Source organism: Paramormyrops kingsleyae, chromosome 19, assembly GCF_048594095.1.
Source record: "Paramormyrops kingsleyae isolate MSU_618 chromosome 19, PKINGS_0.4, whole genome shotgun sequence".
In the NCBI taxonomy this organism is placed as follows: domain Eukaryota; kingdom Metazoa; phylum Chordata; class Actinopteri; order Osteoglossiformes; family Mormyridae; genus Paramormyrops; species Paramormyrops kingsleyae.
In genome coordinates, this window is record NC_132815.1 from 14,809,577 (window position 1) to 14,832,587 (window position 23,011).

The 23,011-nt window shown below is 48.4% G+C and overlaps 2 protein-coding genes across 3 annotated transcripts; both read left to right on the plus strand.

Annotated features, from left to right (window-relative positions):
• The first annotated feature begins 1,082 nt into the window (after positions 1–1,082).
• On the plus strand, positions 1,083–12,241 carry LOC111851543 (WD repeat-containing protein 26). Its single transcript, XM_023826569.2, has 14 exons — positions 1,083–1,676; positions 2,427–2,526; positions 5,043–5,099; positions 5,858–5,994; positions 6,802–6,899; positions 7,512–7,668; positions 7,765–7,903; positions 8,116–8,256; positions 8,362–8,481; positions 8,563–8,708; positions 8,801–8,879; positions 8,978–9,107; positions 9,915–10,106; positions 10,300–12,241. Exons 1-14 carry the CDS (start codon positions 1,381–1,383, stop codon positions 10,323–10,325), a joined length of 1,818 nt encoding a protein of 605 aa, XP_023682337.2. The 5' UTR covers positions 1,083–1,380; the 3' UTR covers positions 10,326–12,241.
• Positions 12,242–16,886: 4,645 nt separating this feature from the next.
• LOC111851562 (fasciculation and elongation protein zeta-2) lies at positions 16,887–22,596 on the plus strand. Of its 2 annotated transcripts, XM_023826601.2 has the most exons (9): positions 16,887–17,350; positions 18,263–18,371; positions 18,752–18,868; positions 18,943–19,084; positions 19,430–19,698; positions 20,562–20,642; positions 20,734–20,809; positions 20,919–20,984; positions 21,702–22,596. In XM_023826601.2, exons 1-9 carry the CDS (start codon positions 17,043–17,045, stop codon positions 21,716–21,718), a joined length of 1,185 nt encoding a protein of 394 aa, XP_023682369.1. In that variant the 5' UTR covers positions 16,887–17,042; the 3' UTR covers positions 21,719–22,596. The 2 variants fall into 2 exon arrangements, with proteins under 2 accessions (XP_023682369.1, XP_023682371.1); XM_023826603.2 differs by lacking the exon at positions 20,562–20,642.
• The last annotated feature ends 415 nt before the right edge of the window (positions 22,597–23,011 follow it).

Here is a 23,011-nt window from a genome sequence, read left to right on the forward strand (position 1 = left end):
CAGTGAAGTACCATCTGCCTAAGTTCTCTAAGAACCTTATTCTGTATGACATGCATCATTATTGTATTTTTAGATATGATGTTCTGCTGAATTCTTTAGTTCTAGATAAAATAGTGAACACATGGAAAAATATTTATATTATCCTCCAATATGTGTATTTTTTTTAAACAGAACTTGTAATTAAATAGAAATTATACAATGAAATATGACACTGTAATGAACTGTAGAATGTCACTCCAGATTAATAAGATGAAACAAACATAAGGGCTGGAAACAAGAAAAAGGACTGGTAGATAGAGCAGGAAAGCTGAAGATGCCCCTTTTGATGTCCATTAAAAACACCCACCTAAACTTAAGAAGAAGTGAGGAAGTGGAATTTAAATACCATAAATGGAAAAGTCATATTCTGGGCTATATCAATTAAATGTGTGAGGAGGAATTTCAAATAACAAATAGGTTAACACCTAACTGTAACAGACATTAGTAAGATATACAACACAGTAAGGGGGGGTTAGGTGAAGATTCATTATTTGATTTTTATTTTAGATACAGGCTTGGGTAACTACAACAACAGAAATGTTCTTTTTTAGAGTTGTCACAAAGTTGGTCGGAATACCCTTCCAATACTGCATTAACTGTTTATTCATGCGCATTATTCCATTTAAAACCATTTATTTGTTCATGCCACAAAGTCACAGATATTACTTTCATCCCCTGTTTTTAAGCAGCTACTCTAGGGTGAGATAGTGGGATTTTATGACATTTGGTTACAGGTTTAAGCTACACATCTAATGCAGTACTTATCAATAATATCCACCTGAACACAAGAATAAAAAATAACGCAGGACGTTGACAGAAAGTTATAAAAACCAAATTCAATGAACTCATCCATATTTGAAATCAATATGCAAAGTATGTTTACATGCGCCACCTATGGATTATGTAAAGCCAACCGGAAGTGGGCAGCGCAGGCATTTCCGGTGACGTAAACGCGTCTGGACTCCATTAGCGGGCTGCAGCTGTTTTAGAAGAAACAACAACAAAAACGAAGTGGCGTCGCGTTTTCAGCCGGGCTGAGGGCTTTCAATCCCGGGACCTGACACCCCCTTTCCAAGCCCCGGGCATCATCGGCTTCTAACCACGGCCGCTCTCGGCGAGGAAACTCTGGCCTCCGCTTCCTCCTCCTCCGACTCGGACACCGGCGGAGCGTCGCCGCCCCCGCGGAAGAAGCACCGAGCCTCGGCGGCGGAGGGAGCAGGAGAGCCCGGGGCTGCGACGGGGACAGCGGGCCTTTCTGCAGTTGTACTGGGACTTGCGACTCCTTCGGCGGCCGCTGCCATCCACGTTAACAGAAGCGCCGTTGGTAGCCTTAGCGGTAATATGATGCAGGCGAACGGGGCTGGACAGGGGCAGGACCCGGAGCTCCCCTGCTTGAGCAGCGCCCAGAACGGCGGGTCGCACTCCAACGGGCTCATTTCCAGCACCGGTACCGGGGGCACCGTTGGCACCAACAATGGGGCCCTGGCCGGAGCGCCTTCCGGGGCCGCCGCCGCCTCCAGCGCCTCGGTCTCCGGCACGGAGGTCGGATCTTCTACGAAAAAGAAGAAGCGGCTCTCCCAGTCGGAGGAGGATGTCATCCGGCTGATCGGACAGCACCTCCACGGACTGGGGCTCAAGTAAGTTTGTGAGGGAGACACGCCGCGAAGTAGCCCGAGGATGGCTAGCTTCGGACCGGCTAGGTCCGCTGACAGGCCTAGCGGACACAAGGGCATGGGGAACAGGTCCCCGGGAGACAGAGCCACTCGACACCCGCCGCCACTGCTCACCCGCAGGCCGCAGAGGGCTTATTAAAGAGCCTGTCGCGAATCGATTTTCACGGGCGGCAGTGAGCAGATAATCGGACTGATTTCCAGTGGTCACCCATGACCGCTTTCTCTGCGTTTGTGTGTGTGTTTTGACAACCAGGGGTCCCTCCCGTATCGGAGGGCCCACAGCACAGGGGGTTCGACTATCGTCCCCCGAGCCGGGGCGCACAAACAGTGCGGTGGCAGTCCTGCTCAGCCTTCGCCTTTCGCTTTAACAACATCCTCCCGGAGGCCACATCGCGATTAACGAGCAGGCCTGAAGGTACAACAGACTACCCCCGATCATGGCGGCTGAACGAGTAGCTGCTTGCATTACAAATGTTGGCGTAGTTATGGCTGCCCTGGACGGCGATAAGGCGCCCGGCACCGAGTTCGGAGAGGGTTCTTGTTGAAGGGGTCACTGAAAACCCCCTGCGTCACTTCAGCCCTTTGCGATGATGTCATTGTGCTGGGATTCCCCCCCTCCCCCAGTTAACGGTGCACCAACTGTCAGGCTAAGCTGTTGCACGTTAAGAGAGGGTGTGGTGCTATTTCAAACCTTTCCTTTTTTAATGTTTGCAGTCAGACTGTGGACCTGTTGATGCAGGAGTCAGGATGCAGACTGGAGCATCCCGCAGCCACCAAGTTCCGGAACCACGTGATGGATGGCGAGTGGGATAAGGTGGGAATGGACTCCCTGATCAGTGTATGCAGTCTGAGTTTAATGCCTGGAACATTTTACTGATCAGCTGCTTTTAAAGAAGCCCTGTCTTGTCAGGGGCTCATGGACTATTAATAAAATGGTGGATCTCCATCGTTTTGGTTACTGCACTGACACACATTACCACTTGGACGATTGATACAGCAGCGTATGGTAAAGTAATAAACAGCTGAGTTTTATTTTAGCTGTTTAGGTAAAGATGCCCAAGGATGACGCTTTCTGTGGTCGGGCCAGAGCCCTTAAGATGGCAGCCTGGGGTGGAGCCGTCAAAAGCCACCGTGCCCATGTAAAGAGGTGCCTTTTAAGAGGGTCTCTTAGGTTTATCTTAGTGACATAGCATGGTTTAAAAAGCTCATTGTTGTTCTGATGTGGTGAAACTGTGATCCTGTTAAAGAAACAGCTTAACATTTAATATATGTGAATTTAAACATGATTTAAAAACTACCAGACTATTAGTTGGAGTCTGCTTTACAGAAAGTCGATACCACTAAAACGTTTAAACCCCCCCACATACTTTTCAGTTGGCTGTAATGACCAAGCTGGGTAGAGCGGCATGTAGAGCTTGACAGTCACCAGCTTGCAGAGGGCGAAGCTCTTGATACACAACATCTCTCTGTGTCCTGATAGTCTCTGGGAATGGTGTGCACTTTACTGAAAGACATTTTCACTCAATAAAAGATTTTGATTCTGCGAGCCTACGAGCTAAGTATTTCATATTACAAAATTCATTCCGGAAAACAACATTTTACACACAGTTGTTGCTATATAACTGAACATGTAGTTGGGTGTGTTAGCTGCAGGCTCATGGTAGCTGGCCCGGTTACTTGCTACATGGACTCACAGGACAATATTGTTCAGCTGTCCTGAGGTTTTTATTCTGCTGTCATCAGTGCCATACCTGCAGGGCACGGCCACTCTAGAAGGGCTGCAAATCGGTCACACAACCTCCTCTAGTTCCTCGGTCCTGGTGCAGTATGCTGGCTGCCTCTGTCACGCCCCCTCATATTTACAGGTGTCAGAATAACCCAGATGTCCAATCAGAGCATTGAAACATGACGTGTGGCTCATCTAGGACCATACTCTATAGCTTTCTTTTTTTTTTAGGACTGCATGGCTACCGGCAGGGGTGCCATTCGAGATTTTGGGCCCAATGAAAGCATGTCGTTTTGGGCCCCCAACCCTATTGTGTTCCAAGTTTTTCACTCCCCAATCCCCCCCCTAAACGGAATGACAGAAACTCCAAAAATGAGGTCTAGCTACACCTGCAGCTGCCCTATGTCTAAATTTGACTGGAGCACCATGGATGGTGACTGCGTTAGGGGAGGCCTTCTTGGGAGGTCGAAGAAGCCATGCAATGCAGGTCTGTCGTTAGAGTGAATTTCACTGAAGTGCTTCAGGCATTCCTCAGCAGATGAGGGGAGTGTGGGAAAGGGAAGTCCTTAGTCACCCCCATATCCATGTGAACCGGCACAGTATGTGATGAATACTTCTGGAAGCTGTAAAGTTTGTGTGGGCTCCACTCTTTAAAGACCCAGGAGACTATTTCATCTATATTAAGAACTTTAAATAAGACGGAATAAAGCTTCAAGTGGGGGGGGGGGATGGATCAGTATGTATCATATGGCATTGTCCATATTAAAGTGTTTATAAAATTTCTCTTGCTATTAAGTTACTTTCTCAAAATTGTCTGCCAAATCAGATGTGTGTGTAGATAGTCAACAGTGGCTAGTGCTGCAGACATTTAAGCAGTCTCGCTTTGTATATGAAAGAATATTTCATAAGAATAATTGGATTAACAATCACTAGAGTACAAGCAAAAGCATAAGTCTCGCACTGTTCAAATAGGGCCCACATGCACATTTACCACGGTCAAGGCATTGTGAGTGAAGGTAAACAATTTGCTCGGGGCAGATACCAAGCCTGAGTGGATTACATCATCTCTGAGATGATACAGAAAGAACTTTCCCATAGACTCAGGCCTGGCATAGCTCCTGGTCTGATGATAAGCCGATCCTCCAGACCTCAGGAAAGGGAGGAAGGTTTGCCATGACAAGGAAGGAAAGTGGCCCAACATGGCCTTGGGTCTAGACACTACTGGGAAAGCCCATTCACGACACTGCGCTCAAGGCCTGTAGCCCCACAGCAGTGATACGTGCAAGCTGTGCTGCTTTCTAGGCCTTCACAAATTCCCTGCACACTAGGAAAAGCCTGACGTGCAGACCCTGTGTGTTCACCCATATCCGCTGAACTCTGGCTGTTTTTCACAAGCTGACAGAAGTTTCATGTTCCATGCAGTGTGTTTGTCATGCCCTTGTGTGTGCTTGTGTGTTTGCACTTCTGTGTGTTTTTAAAATACACGGCTGGAAAAACACAGCCTCTGTCAATACTCTGAAATCAATTGTGGCCGGCCAGGCTGCGTGTACTCTGAGCGGCCGGCTGGAAACACTGACCTGCCTCTACTCCCGTTCTGTGCGCAGGCCGAGCACGACCTGAGTGAGCTCAAGGCGCTGATGCTTTCACCCAACGCCATCGTGGTAAGTCGGGAATCCTCCGGACAGCCCAAACGCCGGTTCTGCTGGCTTTTAGCGGGACGGGTCAGTGTTACACTTGCTTCATATGGCCCGGAATGTCTATTAGACTGTTAACCCATCCCTGATGCAGGGACTGCAGCCGTAAGATAAAGAGAGACCTATTCACTAGCGCATATATCAGCTGAAGCCATGAATCTCATTTTCCTCCCCTTTAAGGTGGTGTGTGGCTGATTAAAAGTCATGTGGTATGGGCCGTGCTGGTACGTGGAGCTTTGTGACAGCGGGTGGGCCGCAGTGACAGGCAGCAGGGTGGGGTTGAGGTGTGCCCACTAGAGGGCACCCCAGGAGTCCGTTCCATTTTCATGTCACTTGTGATCAAGCCATTTGATCACCTTTAGGTCAGCTGTTCAAGCCCTGGTGTTAAGACTATTCAGACAATCAATCCTCTAATTAGTAATCTGATTAGGGAGTTATAGCTCCTGTCTGCCCATCACTCAGTTATCCTGCAAGCCCCTTTTATTCGACCTCACTGACTTTTAGCCTTCAGTAGGGCTGCGTATTTTCCCAGGGAAATATATCAAGCTGGATATCCTTGGGTTCAATGACTGGGCCCTTCTGGGACTTCAACCAGCATCCTTCAGGATATATATCCACATTCTTGACATATTTTTGCTTGCGTGTGGCGGCGAGTGCGTCTGCGATGTTGCGGTGGATCCCCGTGTACCGACCTTTACTGGAGTCCATGTTCTGCTCCTCCGCAGCGCATGAAGTTCCTGCTGCTGCAGCAGAAGTACCTGGAGTACCTGGAGGATGGGAAGGTGCTGGAGGCCCTGCAGGTGCTGCGGGGGGAGCTGACGCCACTGAAGTACAACACCGACCGCATCCACGTGCTCAGCGGGTACGTCAGCCCCCCCCCCCCCCACTCATGCCTGGCACACCCTGTCTCCCCGGTTACTGCTGCCGTTGCCTAGCACCTCAGAATCAGGAAGATCTTTATTGGCCAAGTATGTCAAACACACCAGGAATTTGTCTTGGTGGGTGAACCCTAGTATAACATGTATCACATGACATCATTTCAAGGTTAATACACATGAAAATTTTCACATGCTGTGCATTGTGGACTGTCTGCTTACAGTCAGAAGCAGCATGAGATGGAATAAAGAGTAGAACATATAAATGAATAGTAAATATAAGTAGGGGTGATGCTCCAGAATGCAGTCTGTACCCTCTGCCCTGTGACTGTCTGCTCCTATAGTCCGAAAATGTGCAGGTTAGCTGAAAGCACCCATAACATGTGTCTGGGTTCCTTCTGTGGATTGACAATGTGTCCATGGATGCACTTGCATCAGATCAGTGGTTCTCAGTCCTGTTCCTGTCACAACACCGCCCCCCCACTCCGAATGTTTTCATTCTGACCCTACCTTAATCAGGCTCATGTGGTCCTTAATAGTCTAACAATGAATGTAGCAGGTGGGTGGGTGGATGGATGGATTGATTGATTAGCCCCATTAATATGAACTGGTAAAAACACATGGGGATATATTTGTACAAATAGTAGTGCCTGCTTGTGTTTCATTCACACATGTATTAGAATTAAGCCCTGGCCACCTTTCGCCAAGCCTGATTGGGTGTGAAGCGGCCATGCTGTCGTGTGATTGGCCGGAGATCGGTGTTGCTCACGACAACATCATGTTTGCCTTCCCAGGTACCTGATGTGTAGCCACGCGGAGGACCTGCGTGCCAAGGCTGAGTGGGAGGGCAAGGGAGCAACCTCCCGCTGCAAGCTGCTGGACAAGCTGCAGAGTGAGTGCGCGTTGCCGCCTCCTTCTGAGCCTCCACCCGGCTTGTACCTAATGCAGTGTTTCCCAATCTGGCCCTCGGGACCCACAGTTGGTCCATGTTTTTGCTCCCTCCAAGCTCCCTGCTAGATAGGAGCTGGAAGGGAACAGAAACACTTGGAAATCCACTAATGAATCGGCCCACGGGGCTCTTCGCATTTTTTGATGGCTGCGGAGCTGACCGGCTCCCTCTGGCTAACCTGCCCGTTGGCATTCACCCTTCCCCCGTCTGCCTGGGAGTGCGGTGGTACCATTTGGCCAGCCAGTGAGGCCTTTTTAAATCCCTCTTGGGTCTTGTTTTCACTCTGGCCACGTCCATTACATGTGGATCTCAGGACAGGCCTCTGTGATGGACGGTCCAGTGGGTCCATGTCATCACACATCTAGGGCCTGCTGGGGATCCTGATATGTTCTCAGAAGGAGCTCCTGGGATGGCCCGGCTGCCATTAGCGCTGGAGGACACGAGGAACGACCCTCGGCCCTGTCCGAGGCCTCCCTTTGGGGGGAGCACAATTTGAGCACTCTGTGAGCGTGCACGTTCCCCGCTCACCCGTCGGCGCTGTGTGTCGTCACACAGCCTACCTGCCCCCGACCGTGATGCTGCCCCCCCGCAGACTGCAGACTCTGCTGCGACAGGCGGTGGAGCTCCAGCGCGACCGCTGTCTCTACCACAACACCAAGCTGGACAGCAACCTGGACTCCGTATCTCTGCTGCTGGACCACGTCTGCAGTCGGTGCGCCCAGCCGTGCCTCCCTGGCATCCGCCCACCCGCCCAGCCAGCCTGGGGCAGCCCTAGCCCTGCTCACCGCCCTCTCTTCCCTCCACACAGGAAACAGTTCCCCTGCTCCACCCAGCAGATTCTGACAGAGCACTGCAATGAGGTGTGGTTCTGCAAGTTCTCTAACGACGGTACCAAGTTGGCCACAGGATCCAAAGACACCACAGTTATTATATGGCAGGTTGACCCAGTAAGTGCCAGTTTGTGGGTCGGTAAATATTGGTTTTCAGGAATATACAGGTGGTTCAAAAAATCTGTTGGACCCTCAAACTGGGCCGCCTTACAGTTTGTACATTGTTATGTTTTAAATGTGGCTTTAATGATAATCCAGAATATTATGAATGAGGCTGTATCTCTGAGTGCAGTAGTACCCTGGTGTGTGATGCCTATGTCGGTAAACAGGAAACCCACCAGTTGAAGTTGCTGAAGACCCTTGAAGGGCATGCCTATGGTGTCTCCTACCTGGCCTGGAGCCCGGACGATACCTACCTGATCGCCTGTGGTCCGGATGACTGCTCTGAGCTGTGGCTCTGGAACGTACAGGTACGGGAGACATACAGCATGTCATAGTACGACCTTACAGGCACATCTCACTTTTTAACGGCGAGCTCAGCTGGCTAAACAAGGTCCGTCCCTCTTGCCACCCAGACCGGTGAGCTGAGGACAAAGATGAGTCAGTCTCACGAGGACAGCCTAACCAGCGTGGCCTGGAACCCAGATGGCAAGCGCTACGTCACAGGTGGCCAGAGAGGCCAGTTCTACCAGTGTGTAAGTGACGTCTAGCTCAGTCCCCTCCATCCGTCCCTGTAAGAAAGGACTGAGCCCTCCCATTTTTTGGCCGCACGGTAGGATTTGGACGGGAACTTGCTGGACTCGTGGGAGGGTGTCCGTGTCCAGTGTCTCTGGTGTCTCGGAGACGGGAGGACGGTCCTGGCTTCTGACACACACCAGCGTATCCGTGGATACAACTTCGAGGACCTGACAGACAGGAACATGTGAGCAGGCGCCGTGGTCTGATTGGATAGCCGGTTGGCGGTTTTATTTACCGTTGCCCTGGGAGCTGATCGTCACGCTTCTGTATCCACAGCATCCAGGAGGACCATCCCATAATGTCTTTCACCGTTTCAAAGAACGGACGATTAGCTTTGTTAAATGTAGCAACTCAGGTAAGGTGGCGGTGGGTCTGGGAGGTAGGGGGTTGGGGCTGGGGGTCTGAGGGCTGTGCTGCGTGCTGCTCTCACTGCCCCCCTCCACCCCGCCACAGGGAGTTCACCTGTGGGACCTGCAGGACCGCGTCCTGGTCAGAAAGTACCAAGGCGTGACGCAGGGATTCTACACCATCCACTCCTGCTTTGGGGGCCACAATGAAGACTTCATCGCCAGCGGGAGTGAAGGCAGGTTCCTATGGGGCCTTTGTGAGCCGTCTGCTGGGGATTAAGCGGGATGGGGGTGGGTGGGCACGCAATCTGCTTACTGTGGCTTGGATTTGTAGGGAGCGCAGGTCTGGCTCTCTGCCTGGCCCCCTCTCCCGCTCCCATACCGCTCTCTCTGGCCCTCAGAGCAGAACCAGCTTCAAAATCAAAATCCTGCCTTTAGTAAACTCACCTTCACTTCCTGGAATGGATTGTAAGTAGAAATGGATCTAAACGATAACCGTACTTGATAAAATATGAATTATTCAAAGGGAATTGGCTAAAATGTTCATGTCTGGCAGATGCATGACAGATGACAGTAATGTGTGTGGAATAATTGGATTAAGGTCCTTTATGACACTTCAGTTGCTGGGCGATGACCTCGGTGGTTCGGTGACATGAGCACGGTCCCTCAGCAGTGGTGCCCGCCGCCCTGTGAAACACGCCCCCCACCTGAGTGAGCCACGCTGATGTGCGATTCGCCAAAAGCCGAATACCGCTGCTTTGCAGATAGTCCCAGAGCGTAGCTTTCGGCGCGTTGAGGGGACGCTTTGCTTACGTTTCACATCGTCAGCCAGGATGGGTTCCTGCCCCCAGCCTCCGCCACATGAAATCACTCTATATTAAAAGTTTTCCACCAAGACGACTAGTTCTGGTGTAAGTATTTCTGATGACAGGCCCTACAGTGTGGTGAGCACAAGGCCACAGGCACAGCTCATGTGCGTCACCTGGGGGTGTGTTCACTGTCACGCTGTTAGCCTCAGCTCCATGTGTGTGTCCCCTCCCCAGACCACAAGGTCTACATCTGGCACAAGCGCAGCGAGCTACCCATAGCCGAGCTGAGTGGACACACCCGCACGGTGAACTGTGTGAGCTGGAACCCAGTGCTGCCCGGCCTCATGGCCAGTGCCTCAGATGACGGCACCGTCAGGGTGTGGGGTCCGGACCCCTTCGACACGCAAGACTTGGAGACTTTCAACGGTAAGCGGCCACACCATCCCCTCCTGCGTTCATTTGACACATCTGGGCGTGTGTGTGCATGCACTAGTGGATTAAAGCCTCTGCTTTTTTAGGGCTTTTGAGGATCTACTCCCAGTTTCAGGCAGCAGAGCAACAGACAAGGCCATGAATAATCTCTCTCCCTCTTTCTCCCTCTCTCTCTCCCCCTCTCTAGAAAACTGCAGTAGCATGTATAGTTGATGGTGATTTGGACAGGAAGACTGCTCTAAAATGATACATAACAAAACATGAAAAAGTACGAAAAGAGAGAAAAACGAACCCAGAAAAAAGAGTTGCATTTCTAACCCGGCTCTGGATGTCGGATGAATCCCCGGAGTCCTTTTCAAGCGAATGGGAAATAGCGAGGGCTGAGCGCGGCCCAGCCAGATGCAGCCAGACGCAGCCCTCGCCCAGCTCCGCAGGGCACCACCACGTTTCATTCTCTCATAGCTGTGTGTGGGGGGGGGCGGGGGGCACTGGGTTTTGTGTTTTCTTCTTACTAAGCAGTTAAGTTTAACAACACAGTCCACATGAAAACAAAGAGCAAAGCTTGTTTGTATTTTATAATTCTAGCATTATTATGGTTTTATTTACTGTTTAACAGCATTTGGATACAGTAAGTGTTAGTGTTGGAGTTGCTTTGAAAAGAAGCGATTTATCACCTCAAACACACACACACTCTCACCCTCCTCCCCTGCTCACCCTCTACCGTCACGCCCCCAGACGACGACCTCGGCCCTGCCCTGTCCAAGCCCACCCCCCCCACACCCCATTCTGCCGTTTGTTGCTTTTCACTTGCCTGGTTCTTTATTTGCGGTGGAGTTCAGAGTCGTGGCTGCAGTGTTGCTACTCAGACTGCCCCCGCTAGCCCCTTAGACCTCCATGCTCCTGGCACCGTTCTCACTAGTGACGGATCATGTCGTTCTTTCACCTCACTTTAAGAGGATTTTAAACTACGAGACTTTTAACCGAATCCTAGTTACCTGAAGGCCCCACTTTGTATAGATTTTTTTAAACAAAGGCTTTCTCCCGTTTTTGTTTTCATTCTTCGCCATCCGAGGGGACTCTTTCGTTGCAGATGACAGTTGAGCAGGGTTGCTGGAGTGGGAGGGACTCTGGTTGGGGGGGTGTGGGTAGTGGAGGAACATACATCCTGCATGAACACCAGCCATGTTCTCGCCCTGTGAGCATCTGTGAAAGTGGTGGTTCGACGTCCTCATTGACGGGATCTAAAGAAGCCCGTGGTCATGCATGTCCGTAGGTGGATGCCGCTGAAGTGGGAGGGGCAGTTCTCGTGTGTTTGAATGCAGGCTCCAACCCCCCCCCCCCCCCCCCCAATACCCTGCAGCAGTGGTGGCAGTATCGTATACAACTTTCTTTACTTTGTTTTCCATATGTAATGACTATTTGCTATGGACTGATATTAAATGTTTCAAAAGACTGCTTTTCTGTCTGTTTTATGGTTTTTGTTTTTGTTTTTTTTGACTGTTTTTGTTCATTTTTTGTTGGACCTTCTTCATTATATTAAAATATAACCTTCCATCGGTTCTCATTCTTATTTTTTTGCATCACCCCCTTTGTGAGTGTATGTGTTTGTGTGTGTGTGTGTGTGAGAGAGAGAGAGAGAGGGAGAGATCTGTACACGTACCCAATAGGACTGTGGGAAAGATGGACTACACAATGTTGTAGAGAAAAAGCCAGAAACACTGTTAGCCCTTTGGGTTGGAGTGGCCTGCCTTTGGATCCCTGTGTGACTGAGGCAACTAGTGGAACCAAGAGTGCAAACACTTAATGCATATCCTACACAAAGAACCCTCGGTACTCGCAGTCACTCTCCTGTCCCCCCTCCTCTGCCCATGGACCTTGAAGGCAGTTCACAGTTCAAGAGGGGCAGGAGCTCTCAGCTGATTCCTTACTTTGATGGTCCTTAAACACAACTGTGCTGCAGTGTGCCGGGTCGGATGGTCTGGGATGTGCAAATGGTACCGGCCCGGGTTCCAGGATCTCTTTGCATTAATGTGTTATTCCAAAAGTGATTGTATTGTTTTTTTGTAATGTTGTGTAGGAGAAGTGTTATGTATGCATATTTTCAATAAAGCATTCAGGGTTTTGAAAAAGACCCATGCAGTGTCGCGAGCACCTCAAGAAGGAAAGGACTAGGAGAAAATTAGGTTTAAAGCTGCTCTCCTTTCATCTGAGTTTCTGAGAAAGTCACTATGTAGAGTTGAGAAAACAGTTGGAGAATATGAGGCCTCTGGCCCCAGAACTTAAGCTGACTACTGTGCATTTCTGCTTTATGAAGTGTGAAGTGTAATTCGAGGTTTTATGCTAATGACCCTCAGCTATTGCATACTAGTGCAGAACTAAACTAATGAGAATGTAGCTGTTCCTTCCTGGACAATGTGAAAGGAGCCTCCTGCTCATATGCTTGTCTCACCCACACTACAGGTGGCTTTGGAGGCAGCGTCCAGCTGCTTCTCCAGTTAAATGTAGTGCCTGCAGTTGTGTAGGTCAGTGATCCCCAACGCAATCCTGAGGACCCCCCAGACAGTCTGTGTTTTTGCTCCCTTCCAGCACCTGAAGCAAAAATGTGGTGGAGCTGGGAGGGAGCAAAAACATGGACTGCCTGAGGGTCCCGAGGATTGGGTTGGGAAACATTGGTCTAGGTTATGCTGTTGGCTGAAAAGGCTATCCAGTGTTGAGACTGAAATCTGTAAAGCTGCCGCACCTTATTCAACTCAGCACTGCACTGTGTCAACATCATTTGCTTCACATGGGGGTGGTTTCAGCTCATCGGCCTATATGCAATATGCAATATACATAGAATATACAATAACACATAAGCGGGATAACAAGGTGCTGAAGTCAAAGTGGCAGTGGTTGATAAATGACGATTGGTAATTGGGATTGTAGGGTGGCAGAGTGGTTAGCACTTGCTGCATACCTCTGGGACCAGTGTTTGGGTCTCCACCATAATTCCATGTGTGGAGTTTGCATGTTCGCCCCATGTTGTCCTGGGTTTTCCTCTGGGTACTCTGGTTTCCCCCCAATAATATGCTTAGGTGAACTGGAGTTAACACATTGCCCATATGTGTGCGTGTGCCCTGTGATAGGCTGACGTCCCATCCTAGGTCATTCCCTGCCTTGTGTACATAACTTCTGGGATAGGCTCTGGACTCCCGGTGAGCCTGAAAAGAAAAAGTGAGGATATACTGTATAGATGGAGTGGAATTGTGTATTTCACATTTGACATATTACTGCTGGGAATAAATTATTCCTGAGTACAAGAATAATACTCAGACCTAGAGGGCAGGATGATGCATAAGATACATCTCAGGATGATTAGCAAAGCATTTGTGAAGCCACAACACGCACAACCTTGTATAAAATATATAATGTTAGGAAGGCTAACTTCAATTGTATGAGATTAAAACTAGAAACTGTGAACTGGATGGAGTTAATTAACAAAACTGTTGAAGAGGCATGGGGATTTTTTAAAAGCACATTATTGCAAGTACAAGAGGACTTCATACCTGTTTCTAGCAAGAATAAATCAAGGAAATTGCAACCTAGGTGGTTTAATAGGGACATAAAGTATAAAGTAAGGAGGAAAAGGGCTTTGTTCCAGAGATGGAAAATAACTGATGATGACATAATAAAGCAAGAGTATCTAAATCTACAGGCTGAATTAAAAAATGACATTAGACGAGCTAAAAGGAATGTCGAAAGGAAGATCACATTGGAGGCTAAGGATGACGTTAAAAGTTTCTTCCAGTATTTTAACTCTAAAAGAGCTCTAAAAGCTGAAATCACTAATCTGCAGGATAGTAAGGGTCTTATAATTGAAAACGACATTGACATTGTAAATGAGTTCAATGATAGTTTTGCACGGGTATTCACTGTTGAGGACACTAGTAACTTACCAGTTCTTATTACTAATCCAACATCGTCTATAACTAATATATATATAACTGAAGCTGATGTTTTGCAAAGCCTAGCTAAGCTCAAAATAAATAAATCACAGGGCCCTGATGGCATCTTACCTATAGTGTTAAAAGAGATGAGGGATATTATTTGCCAACCCTTAACATTACTGTTTCAAAAATCCTTATCTGAAGGTGTGGTACCTTCTGATTGGAAGCATGCCAACATAACGCCCATTTTCAAAAAAGGGGATAGAAGTAATTTGTCAAACTATAGGCCAATCAGTCTAACTTGTATAACTGGTAAAGTTATGGAGGCTATAATCAAAGAGAAAATGGTAGATTACCTGGACTCAAATAACATTTTGAGGGATAGCCAGCATGGATTTAGGAGAGGTAGATCCTGTTTAACAAATCTGTTGGAGTTTTTTGAGGAAGCTACTCAGGAAGTTGATGATAAGAAGGCCTATGATGTCATCTATTTAGATTTCCATAAGGCTTTTGATGTTGTTCCCCACAAGAGGCTCTCACTTAAACTCAAAGCGACAGGTATTTTAGGAACTGTAGCGACTTGGATTGATAACTGGTTAACGGATAGGAAGCAGCGAGTAGTTATTAGAGGTACAATATCACAGTGGGCCTGCGTTCATAGTGGGGTACCGCAGGGTTCAATTTTAGGACCACTTATGTTCCTTATTTACATAAATGATATAGACACCAATATATACAGTAAACTGGTGAAATTTGCAGATGACACCAAGGTGGGTGGTGTAGCAGATACTGAACTAGCGGCTCAGCAGCTACAGCGGGATCTTAATTTAATTAGTGACTGGGCTGACACCTGGCAGATGAAATTTAACATAGACAAATGTAAGGTACTCCATGTAGGGAGCAGAAATATAAAGTACAGGTATTTTATGGGACCTACTGAAATAAAGGTAGCTGATTATGAGAAAGACCTTGGTGTGTATGTTGATGCTTCCATGTCTCATTCTCGCCAGTGCGGGGAAGCAATAAAAAAGGCCAATAGGATGTTGGGGTATATCTCCAGGTGTGTGGAGTTTAAGTCAAGGGAGGTAATGCTAAGATTATACAATTCCTTGGTGAGACCTCACCTAGAATATTGTGTACAGGTTTGGTCACCATATCTTAAAAAGGACATAGCGGCCTTAGAAAAGGTGCAGCGTAGGGCCACAAGAATGATTCCTGGTCTTAGAGGAATGTCATACGAGGAAAGGTTATTTGAGCTAAATCTGTTCAGCCTCAAGCAAAGGAGACTGAGGGGGGACATGATCCAGGTCTATAAGATTCTAAAAGGTTTGGATGCTGTTCAACCGAATAGTTACTTCAGCATTAGTTCAAATACAAGAACTCGTGGCCATAGGTGGAAATTAGCGGGAGAACATTTCAAACTGGATTTAAGGAAGCACTTCTTTACACAGCGTGTAGTCAGAGTATGGAATAGTCTTCCTGATAACGTAGTGCAAGCTGAATCCTTGGGTTCCTTTAAATCAGAGCTAGATAAGATTTTAACAACTCTGAGCTATTAGTTAAGTTCTCCCCAAGCGAGCTCGATGGGCCGAATGGCCTCCTCTCGTTTGTATATTTCTTATGTTCTTATGTTCTTATTACTACAGACATGACCCTCCCTCTCGCTAGTCTCTGATAAAACAGTAGTAGTGTAACACCAGCCCTAGGAAGCTACAGCTCATAGGTTCTGTGACATTGGCCACTGTTACACTACTAATACCCCACTGTGATCTGAGGCCACGCTCTTAGATCTTACTACTTCTTAAGATATTAACTTCAGAAGGAAGTGAAGGTTGAACAGGATGGCCCCCAGCTTGTCTTAGCTTCTTTTGCTTCCAGAGAGGCCACAAATGTGCCACTTTACCTGCGGAGCCAGGTGACTCTTTGAAGGACCAGCAGGCAGACCTCAGCCACCAGAGTTTCTAATCATTTACCCTCTATTCTTTGGCTGAAGATGTTATCACTCCTACAGCCATTATAGTGCCTCCCTCAGTCCAAAGTGGTCTTGTCTGTAAATAGGTCATTTTGGAATAAACTGGCACAGACAAGAATGAATAACCAACAACTAATATCCAGCAAAACCATGCATCTGGGCTGATAATGCTCAGAGACAAGAGGCGGTATGATATTTGCTTAAGGAACAAAAGTCTGCTGCCACTGTAATAACATTAGAGAGGGCAGGAAGTCTGGCATTGAACATAGGGGCTGGCCAGCTGTATATTAAGCAACACAAAGCCACAAGAGAAAGTACAGCAGCCAAAGGAGTAAAACAATAATCTAACAAAAGAGAAATAAAGACTACTAATTAATTAAAAATTGGTCATGAGCAAACACACCCTGCTACCCTCTTACTAAGCCAATCTGTTCAGTTTCATACAGAGTTGGGGTCATTGTCAGGATCTCTTGAAAGAATACGTGTGTATGACTAGAGTTTATACCAGGGCTGTTCATATAACAGTCCTCAAAGTCCAAGCCCTGCTGATTCTCCAACCTTCCTTTACTTGGGAACCAGGCATGAAGCCTCTGTGGCCAGTCAGAATCAGTAATTATTAAACTAACTGACTGGGTGAACTGAAAACAAGGTCTAGGTTTTGAATCAAGGTCCAAATTTAAAGAGCCCTGGTCTGGAGCTATTAAACTGAGGCAGGTTGCATACCTGAACCTGACCCCAACGGTTATCTTTGATTATAAGTTACTAAACTACACTCCCCTTCCGGTTTGCAGAAACTTCTGAAGGGAAAGGAAGTGAGTACTCAGTGTTGGGCGGGATTATCGCTATATAAATCACAGACTTCCTCTTCGTCACTTGGTTTGTTCCTCCAAGCTGCCTATTGGCCTGAAGCACTGATTGACAGCGCGCTTGTTCCCGCCCACTGGGGGGGGGGTTTCGGGTGAAAGCTCGGTTATACAGACCTCCGCAAAGACAAGTTCGGCTCGGGGGGAAGCTCGCCGTTTTGCCGCAGTTATGGCGGCTCCGCTGGCGCAGTTTGACGAGGACTGGCAGGATTTCAACGAGTTCAGGCCGTTGTCGGAACCGCAGAGCTGTCTGGATGCGGTGAACTGGAACGCCGGCGATGTGCCGGGCCTGCTCGAGGACTTTCCGGAGCTCGAGGGCGGCCTCTCGGGCGATACGGGCAGCTTTCAGTCCATGGAGGATTTAGTGAACAGCTTCGAAGAGAAGCTCACCGTGTGTTTCCGAAACTACAACACGAACACCGAGAACATTGCCCCAGTGAACCCTATAACGGAGGACAGCATGCTGAAGGATGACGAGTGAGTGGCCGGCAGTCGGGGCCGCGGGCTAACGGCTAATAATAATAATGATACAGGCTGATAATTGCAGGCTAAAGGCTAACATTAGCAAAGAGTCTGAGAGGTGACCGTCCAATCCCATATAGCGTGTCCTACATAGCTAGCTGACAAGCTAAAGGCTAACGCTAGCAAAGAGTCTGAGATGTGCCCATGTAGTCTTACTAGTGTTATAAGCCTATAGCTAGAAGGCGAAAAAGTAGCTGTCTGGTCGGTTACTCCTAATAATATTTTTGTGATGAAATATTTAATTTTTATGGATACTAAAAATTGTTTGCATATTTGAAGAGTTATATATTTATTCAGAATCTGAATTCTGACATCAGTTTTGCTGCCCAAGAATTGCTATATTGTTAAGATGGAGGATGGTCATTCCCTTTGGAAAAGCTCCTTCAAAATGCGCCTTTTATTTTAACCAAGGCTGTCAGACTGGGTCGTGTTCGATCCAGTCCGTGTCTGTCATTCTGATGGGTTTGGTCGTTGATGGTGTTATCAGTCCTAGTCTGCCAATTTGAATGCGAAGCGTAAGTCTGTGTTGGAGCTGGCTCTGTTATTAATAAGAGCTTGTGGGATGTTGTGATTCAGTTTCTGCTAAGTTTGGATCGGCTGACAGACAAACCGGAGGATAAGTCTGTCTGGGTGTGGAGTGAATTTCCCCCTACGTGTGGGTAACTTTCAGCATGCTGTGAGGAGTGATTGTTCTGCAGAGGGCAGCTATGGAGATGTGAGCTACAGAAATATGAGGATGAGTTGGGGAAGGACTTCTCAGGTGTCTGCCTGTGTGTGGAGGATAACATGACTAAAGTGAGTTTGCAAAATTTCAGCAGACAAGTATCGTACATGCCGATTCTGTTTTGCAAATTGTACTTCCTCCAGGATCTGGAATGCACTGACTGGTAACTATGGCAACGTGATGCCAGTGGACTGGAAGACATCCCACGCTCGGTCCTTGCACCTCCCTACCCTCAACCTCACGGAAAAGGGGGTGAGTGAGACCATTTATTTTGCAAGATCCCGTCGCATTCTGGCCTGAGCAGATGGCTGCTCAGAATACTGGTATTTTCCTAAAACACAATAATTCTATAAATATGCACCATTTCCCAAAAAACTGATATGGATTCACAGCCATTACACTCAGGTCAGTGGAATGATGGACTGTTCACTCTCCCATAATCCCTCAGCCTAATGAGATCCATCACTGTTCCTAGACCTGGGACTGTCAAGAAGGGCCATAAACATGCAGAATGACATGCAGGGGATTATCTGTAGGAAGCAGTCATGCCCTCGTCATGCTGTCGTGGATGGACCTTTCCAAGGAGTATTTAGTGATAAGGGACTAGTTTGCTTGTGCTCTCTGCCCCTCAGAAGTCGGAATCCGTGAACCTGGACCTGTCTGATGATGAGGAGTTGCGGGAGCAGCTGGACATGCACTCCATCATCATCTCCTGCGTCACCGACGAGCCCCTCTTCACTGCTGAGCAGGTACGGATGGTGCCTATCCCGTGTGCATCTAGATCATGCCCTCACGCACATTCAAACATCTGGGCGTTTTCTAGGTGATTGAGGAGATCGAGGAGATGATGCAGGAGTCTCCAGACCCCGAGGAGGAAGAGAACCCTTCTCAGTCAGACCTGTCCCTGCTCTCGCAAGAGGGTCACTCGCTCCAGAGGTCCTGTACGAGCAGCAGTTATGAGGAACGTAAGTGTGCTGTTCCATCTGAAATCCTTTTGCCTGAGTCTGTCTTTAATTTACTTCTTCAGCACCATTTTTCTTTTATTTTTTTAAAATGTTTTAAAAATGCGTTATGTCATGTTAATGTAGCGTTGTCAATATCATGAGTAATGTCTTGCAATACAATTGTTTCTGCATTTCAGCTAATCCTAGCCTGCCTTGTGCAGATTTGGGTGCTTTACTTTTAATGACTGAATGGGTCTGGTCAGCTTTATTCTCTTTATAAGGTTATTCCCTTAAGATGCAGTGCATCTGGGGGTTTCTCTGCATGTTCTCTTCTGCTTCCCGCTCACCAAACATGTCTCCTAATAGGACTGAAGCACATGTCAGTGGCGGAGCTGAACGAGCTCTTGGAGGAGGTGGAGATGGAGATCAGGCAGTACTCGGAGGAGCTGATCCAGCAGCTGGCGCTGCGGGACGAGCTGGACTTTGAGAAGGAGGTGAAGAACAGTTTCATCAGCGTGCTGATTGAGGTGCAGAACCGGCAGAAGGAGCATCGGGAGCTGCTGAGGAAGAAGAGGAGGCTGCGTGGGGGAGGGGGCCACCAGGGCCGGGCAGAGAGAGCACAGGCACCGGGGACGGTGAGTCCTATGGGGGGGGTCCGAAACGGGGAGAGAGCACAGAAACAGGGGTGGCTCCAAAACAGGTAGTAGAAGGAGCGTCCAATGCTGTGGCACGGGTGAGGGGTCATGGGCTCACCCTGGGCGTCGACCCTGTAGATGACACTCCTTTCAAAGCACGTGATGCAGGCATAGCTGTTGGCGTGCTGGCGGGGGTGTTCCACTGAGAGAGTGAGACTGAAGGATTCTGGGGTGGCGGTGGAGGGCGCCCTCTCTGGGCCTCGCTCTGGTACTGCAGAGTCCTCCTCAGGGACCTGGCTGCATGGCTCTTCTCACAGTCTCTTCTGCCAGTTTCCTACAACCTCCATTTCCTCCATCTTCTGTGTTCTTGCTCCATGGTCAGCGGCTGACGTGGCGCCGTGGTCTGGCAGGCGTTGGAACCTTCCAGCTTTTCTTAGGAAGCCGTCTCTGGCTTTGGGGGGAGGGGCTCATAGCCTGTGAATAATGGTGCCACCCCTCCCAGTGCCCTTAGCCTACAGGGAGGCTTTGGAAGCTGCAGTGAATGTGTTCCTTCGAGCTGTCAGCTTTCACCCACTACTCAGGTGCTTAGTGGCGTAATCGGGGGGCAGATGCCAGCAGATCACCCCACCACTAACCCACCTACCATACTTTCTTCCTGCCTCGCTGTCCTCCGTGTCACAGCTACCTGGGTGTTTGTGGTGCATGCAGTGCCCCCCCCCCCAAACTTCACCCTCCCATTCTGATGCTGAGTGGAGCCATCTGCCTGCCCTGCATTTGAAGTCTCACACGCTCTGTCTCTCTCTCTCTCTCTCCCCCTCCGTCCTCCTGTCTGCTCCTGCGCTCCTCTGTGCCTCCTTCCCTAGCGCTTCAGCATGGAGGTCCTCTCCACCGCCATTCAGAATGGCTTCCGCCACACGTTCGGCAGCGCGCTCGGGGACAAACAGGTGCCCCCTTTTCCCTGTCCGCCTCTCCCTGTCCTCCACGGCACCTGGCGTCTGTCGTTCCCGGTGCTCACCTGCCTTTGTGTTTCTGTAGTACCTGACCACCGTCATTCCCTATGAGAAGAAGGGGGGGCCTCCTTCAGTGGAAGATCTTCAGATTCTCACCAAGAGTGAGTGCTCCTCTCTCTGGCCGGAAGGCCGGCTTTCTGCCCATCGCTGCCTCCTGTCTCTTTGTGACTGACTGACTGAGCTTCCACGCCCATCTTTGCGTCCCCTCAGTTCTGCGTGCCATGCGGGAGGACAGCGATAAGGTGCCGAGCCTCCTCACAGATTACATCCTCAAAGGTAACGTTCCTGTTTCTGCTCCAGCAGAGCTGTGTTTGTCCTTACCTGAAGATGAACTCCGCTGCCCTCTGGTGGTTAGGTGTATTACAGACCAGCCTGATCCTTCGGCCCTCTCCCTCCTTTGTAATTATCTGGGAATTTCCCCATTTGTTTAGCCTTCATTTGATGCAGTTTCCCAGTTTGTGGCTCCACTGATCCATGAATTTAATTTTCCTTTCTCTTCTTTGCCTGCATTCCTCATACTAGCTTTGGTGTGAGGGCTGTGGAGTCAGAGGTTTGTTAAACAGCACTATGAGTTCCTGTTATTAGAATGCCCCTCCACCCCTACTGGCAGGGTGTGGTAGTGCAGCCTTTGTGTGTGTAGGTGTGTTTGTGTGTATTGCACTGCTTCATTCCTGCACTGCGTCCCTTTAGCTGTGCCACCACAGAGCACTGTTCTCTCCTCTAGTGCTGACTTTTGTTGGCAGAGCATATTTTATTTCCAGTGGTGTGGGTATGAACCATGTTTATAATCATTTCTGTCATATAGTCCAGGTTTTCTAACATAATTCGGACCGACCTGCACAGGTGCTGCTTGTAGTTGATATCTTCTTGGTTTGTTGATGTGTCTTTTTTGGGGTGATGTCGGCACCTAGCTGGTCTTTCTCTCACACCTTTTATCCCAGTACCTGAATGTGGCTTTTACCATCCTGTCATCTTCTCTCTCTTTCTACACAGTTCTGTGTCCTACGTAGACCAGGCAGGAACACTGAGTGCATCCTGAACGTTTTACCGGAAAGACTGAACCCTGACAAAGCATTTTGGAAGCGTGAAGCGAAAGACTTGACCTTCCACGGCGACATGCATGGCATTCTACACATTAACAACCTTTCATGCGTAATATTTTATCTTTATTTTTTATGTTTTCTTTTTTAATATTTTGTGGTAGCTAGTTCAGATTTTAATTGTCAGCATGTCCTTATGCTGTTGGCAGCATTGACTTCAAATCCGCCTGATTCTAGACGAGCTTCTGAATCCTAACATTTAGGGGAAAGCTTTCGAAACACCGTGCATCTGTACAGTTGAATGCAGAGGCATTGAAGATGTGATATTGCAGCACTGGCTTTTGCTGCTCTGCCTCAGTGAAGTACACTGCACTATGGGTACTCATGGTTGAGACTGGTCCCCATCCTAAGAGCTTCTGGGCTGGTAACTGTTTGATAAGTAAAGCTGGGTGACTGGCTGCATGGGCTCACAGTCAGCTTGGGCCCTAGGCATTCTCCGTACAGTCACCGTACGCTGTGTACACAGCCTAAAACGAATGACGCGGGTAGGTCCCGACAGCCACCATGGCAGGATGTGGTCTGACGCGGTTGCCATAGTGATCACACGAAGGGGCTGATCTTGTGCCTTTCTGGCCCCTTATCAGCCCAGCCAAATGGCATGGCCATCCGTCCATCATCTACTCCTTTATCAAAACACTAAAACGTTGCCTTTACTGCCTGTAATTTTGTACATAAGTCATTGTCTAATTTGTGGCTAATTTATTCACTTTGTTTTGTAACTCTATAGCAGTACATACATTTTGTATCCAACAAGCATTAACTGAAAATAAATGAGTAAGAAACATTAATTGGATGTGGTGTTTTTAGGACTCTGCCGTGCCTGTTCTTACTGCTCTGGTTTCCTGATATTTTGCTGTCTGACTACTTGGACTGTCTTGCAGCATTAGTGTGGAAAAAAGCAGGCAAGAAGTAATCTCTTAAATTCCACTAAACTGCAGTACAACTTATTTGATCATCGCATTCAGGATAGAGTATAGTGAGTACTTGTCTTCAGGCTAATTGGCAGCTACTTTCCTGCTCCTGAGTGGTTTTTTTGCATGTTGAATAGCTACATGGCATGAATCACTGAGGAACTGCCTCCTTTCCACGTGTAGAACAATGTGCAAGCAACTGTATAAAGTGATCTACAGACAGCTTATGCTGGTGAATAATAGGACATAAGAGCAGTCAGGCAAATTTTAAAACAAAGCTAAGTTGTTGGAC

Coding starts and splice junctions, on each gene's coding strand:
- LOC111851543 (XM_023826569.2), top strand. CDS start 1,381: ATGATGCAGGCGAACGGGGCTGGACAGGGGCAGGACCCGGAGCTCCCC. Junction 2,527..5,042: donor TGGATGGCGAGTGGGATAAG/GTGGGAATGGAC, acceptor TTCTGTGCGCAG/GCCGAGCACGACCTGAGTGA. Junction 8,880..8,977: donor TGTTAAATGTAGCAACTCAG/GTAAGGTGGCGG, acceptor ACCCCGCCACAG/GGAGTTCACCTGTGGGACCT.
- LOC111851562 (XM_023826601.2), top strand. CDS start 17,043: ATGGCGGCTCCGCTGGCGCAGTTTGACGAGGACTGGCAGGATTTCAAC. Junction 18,372..18,751: donor TCAACCTCACGGAAAAGGGG/GTGAGTGAGACC, acceptor TCTGCCCCTCAG/AAGTCGGAATCCGTGAACCT. Junction 18,869..18,942: donor CCCTCTTCACTGCTGAGCAG/GTACGGATGGTG, acceptor GGCGTTTTCTAG/GTGATTGAGGAGATCGAGGA.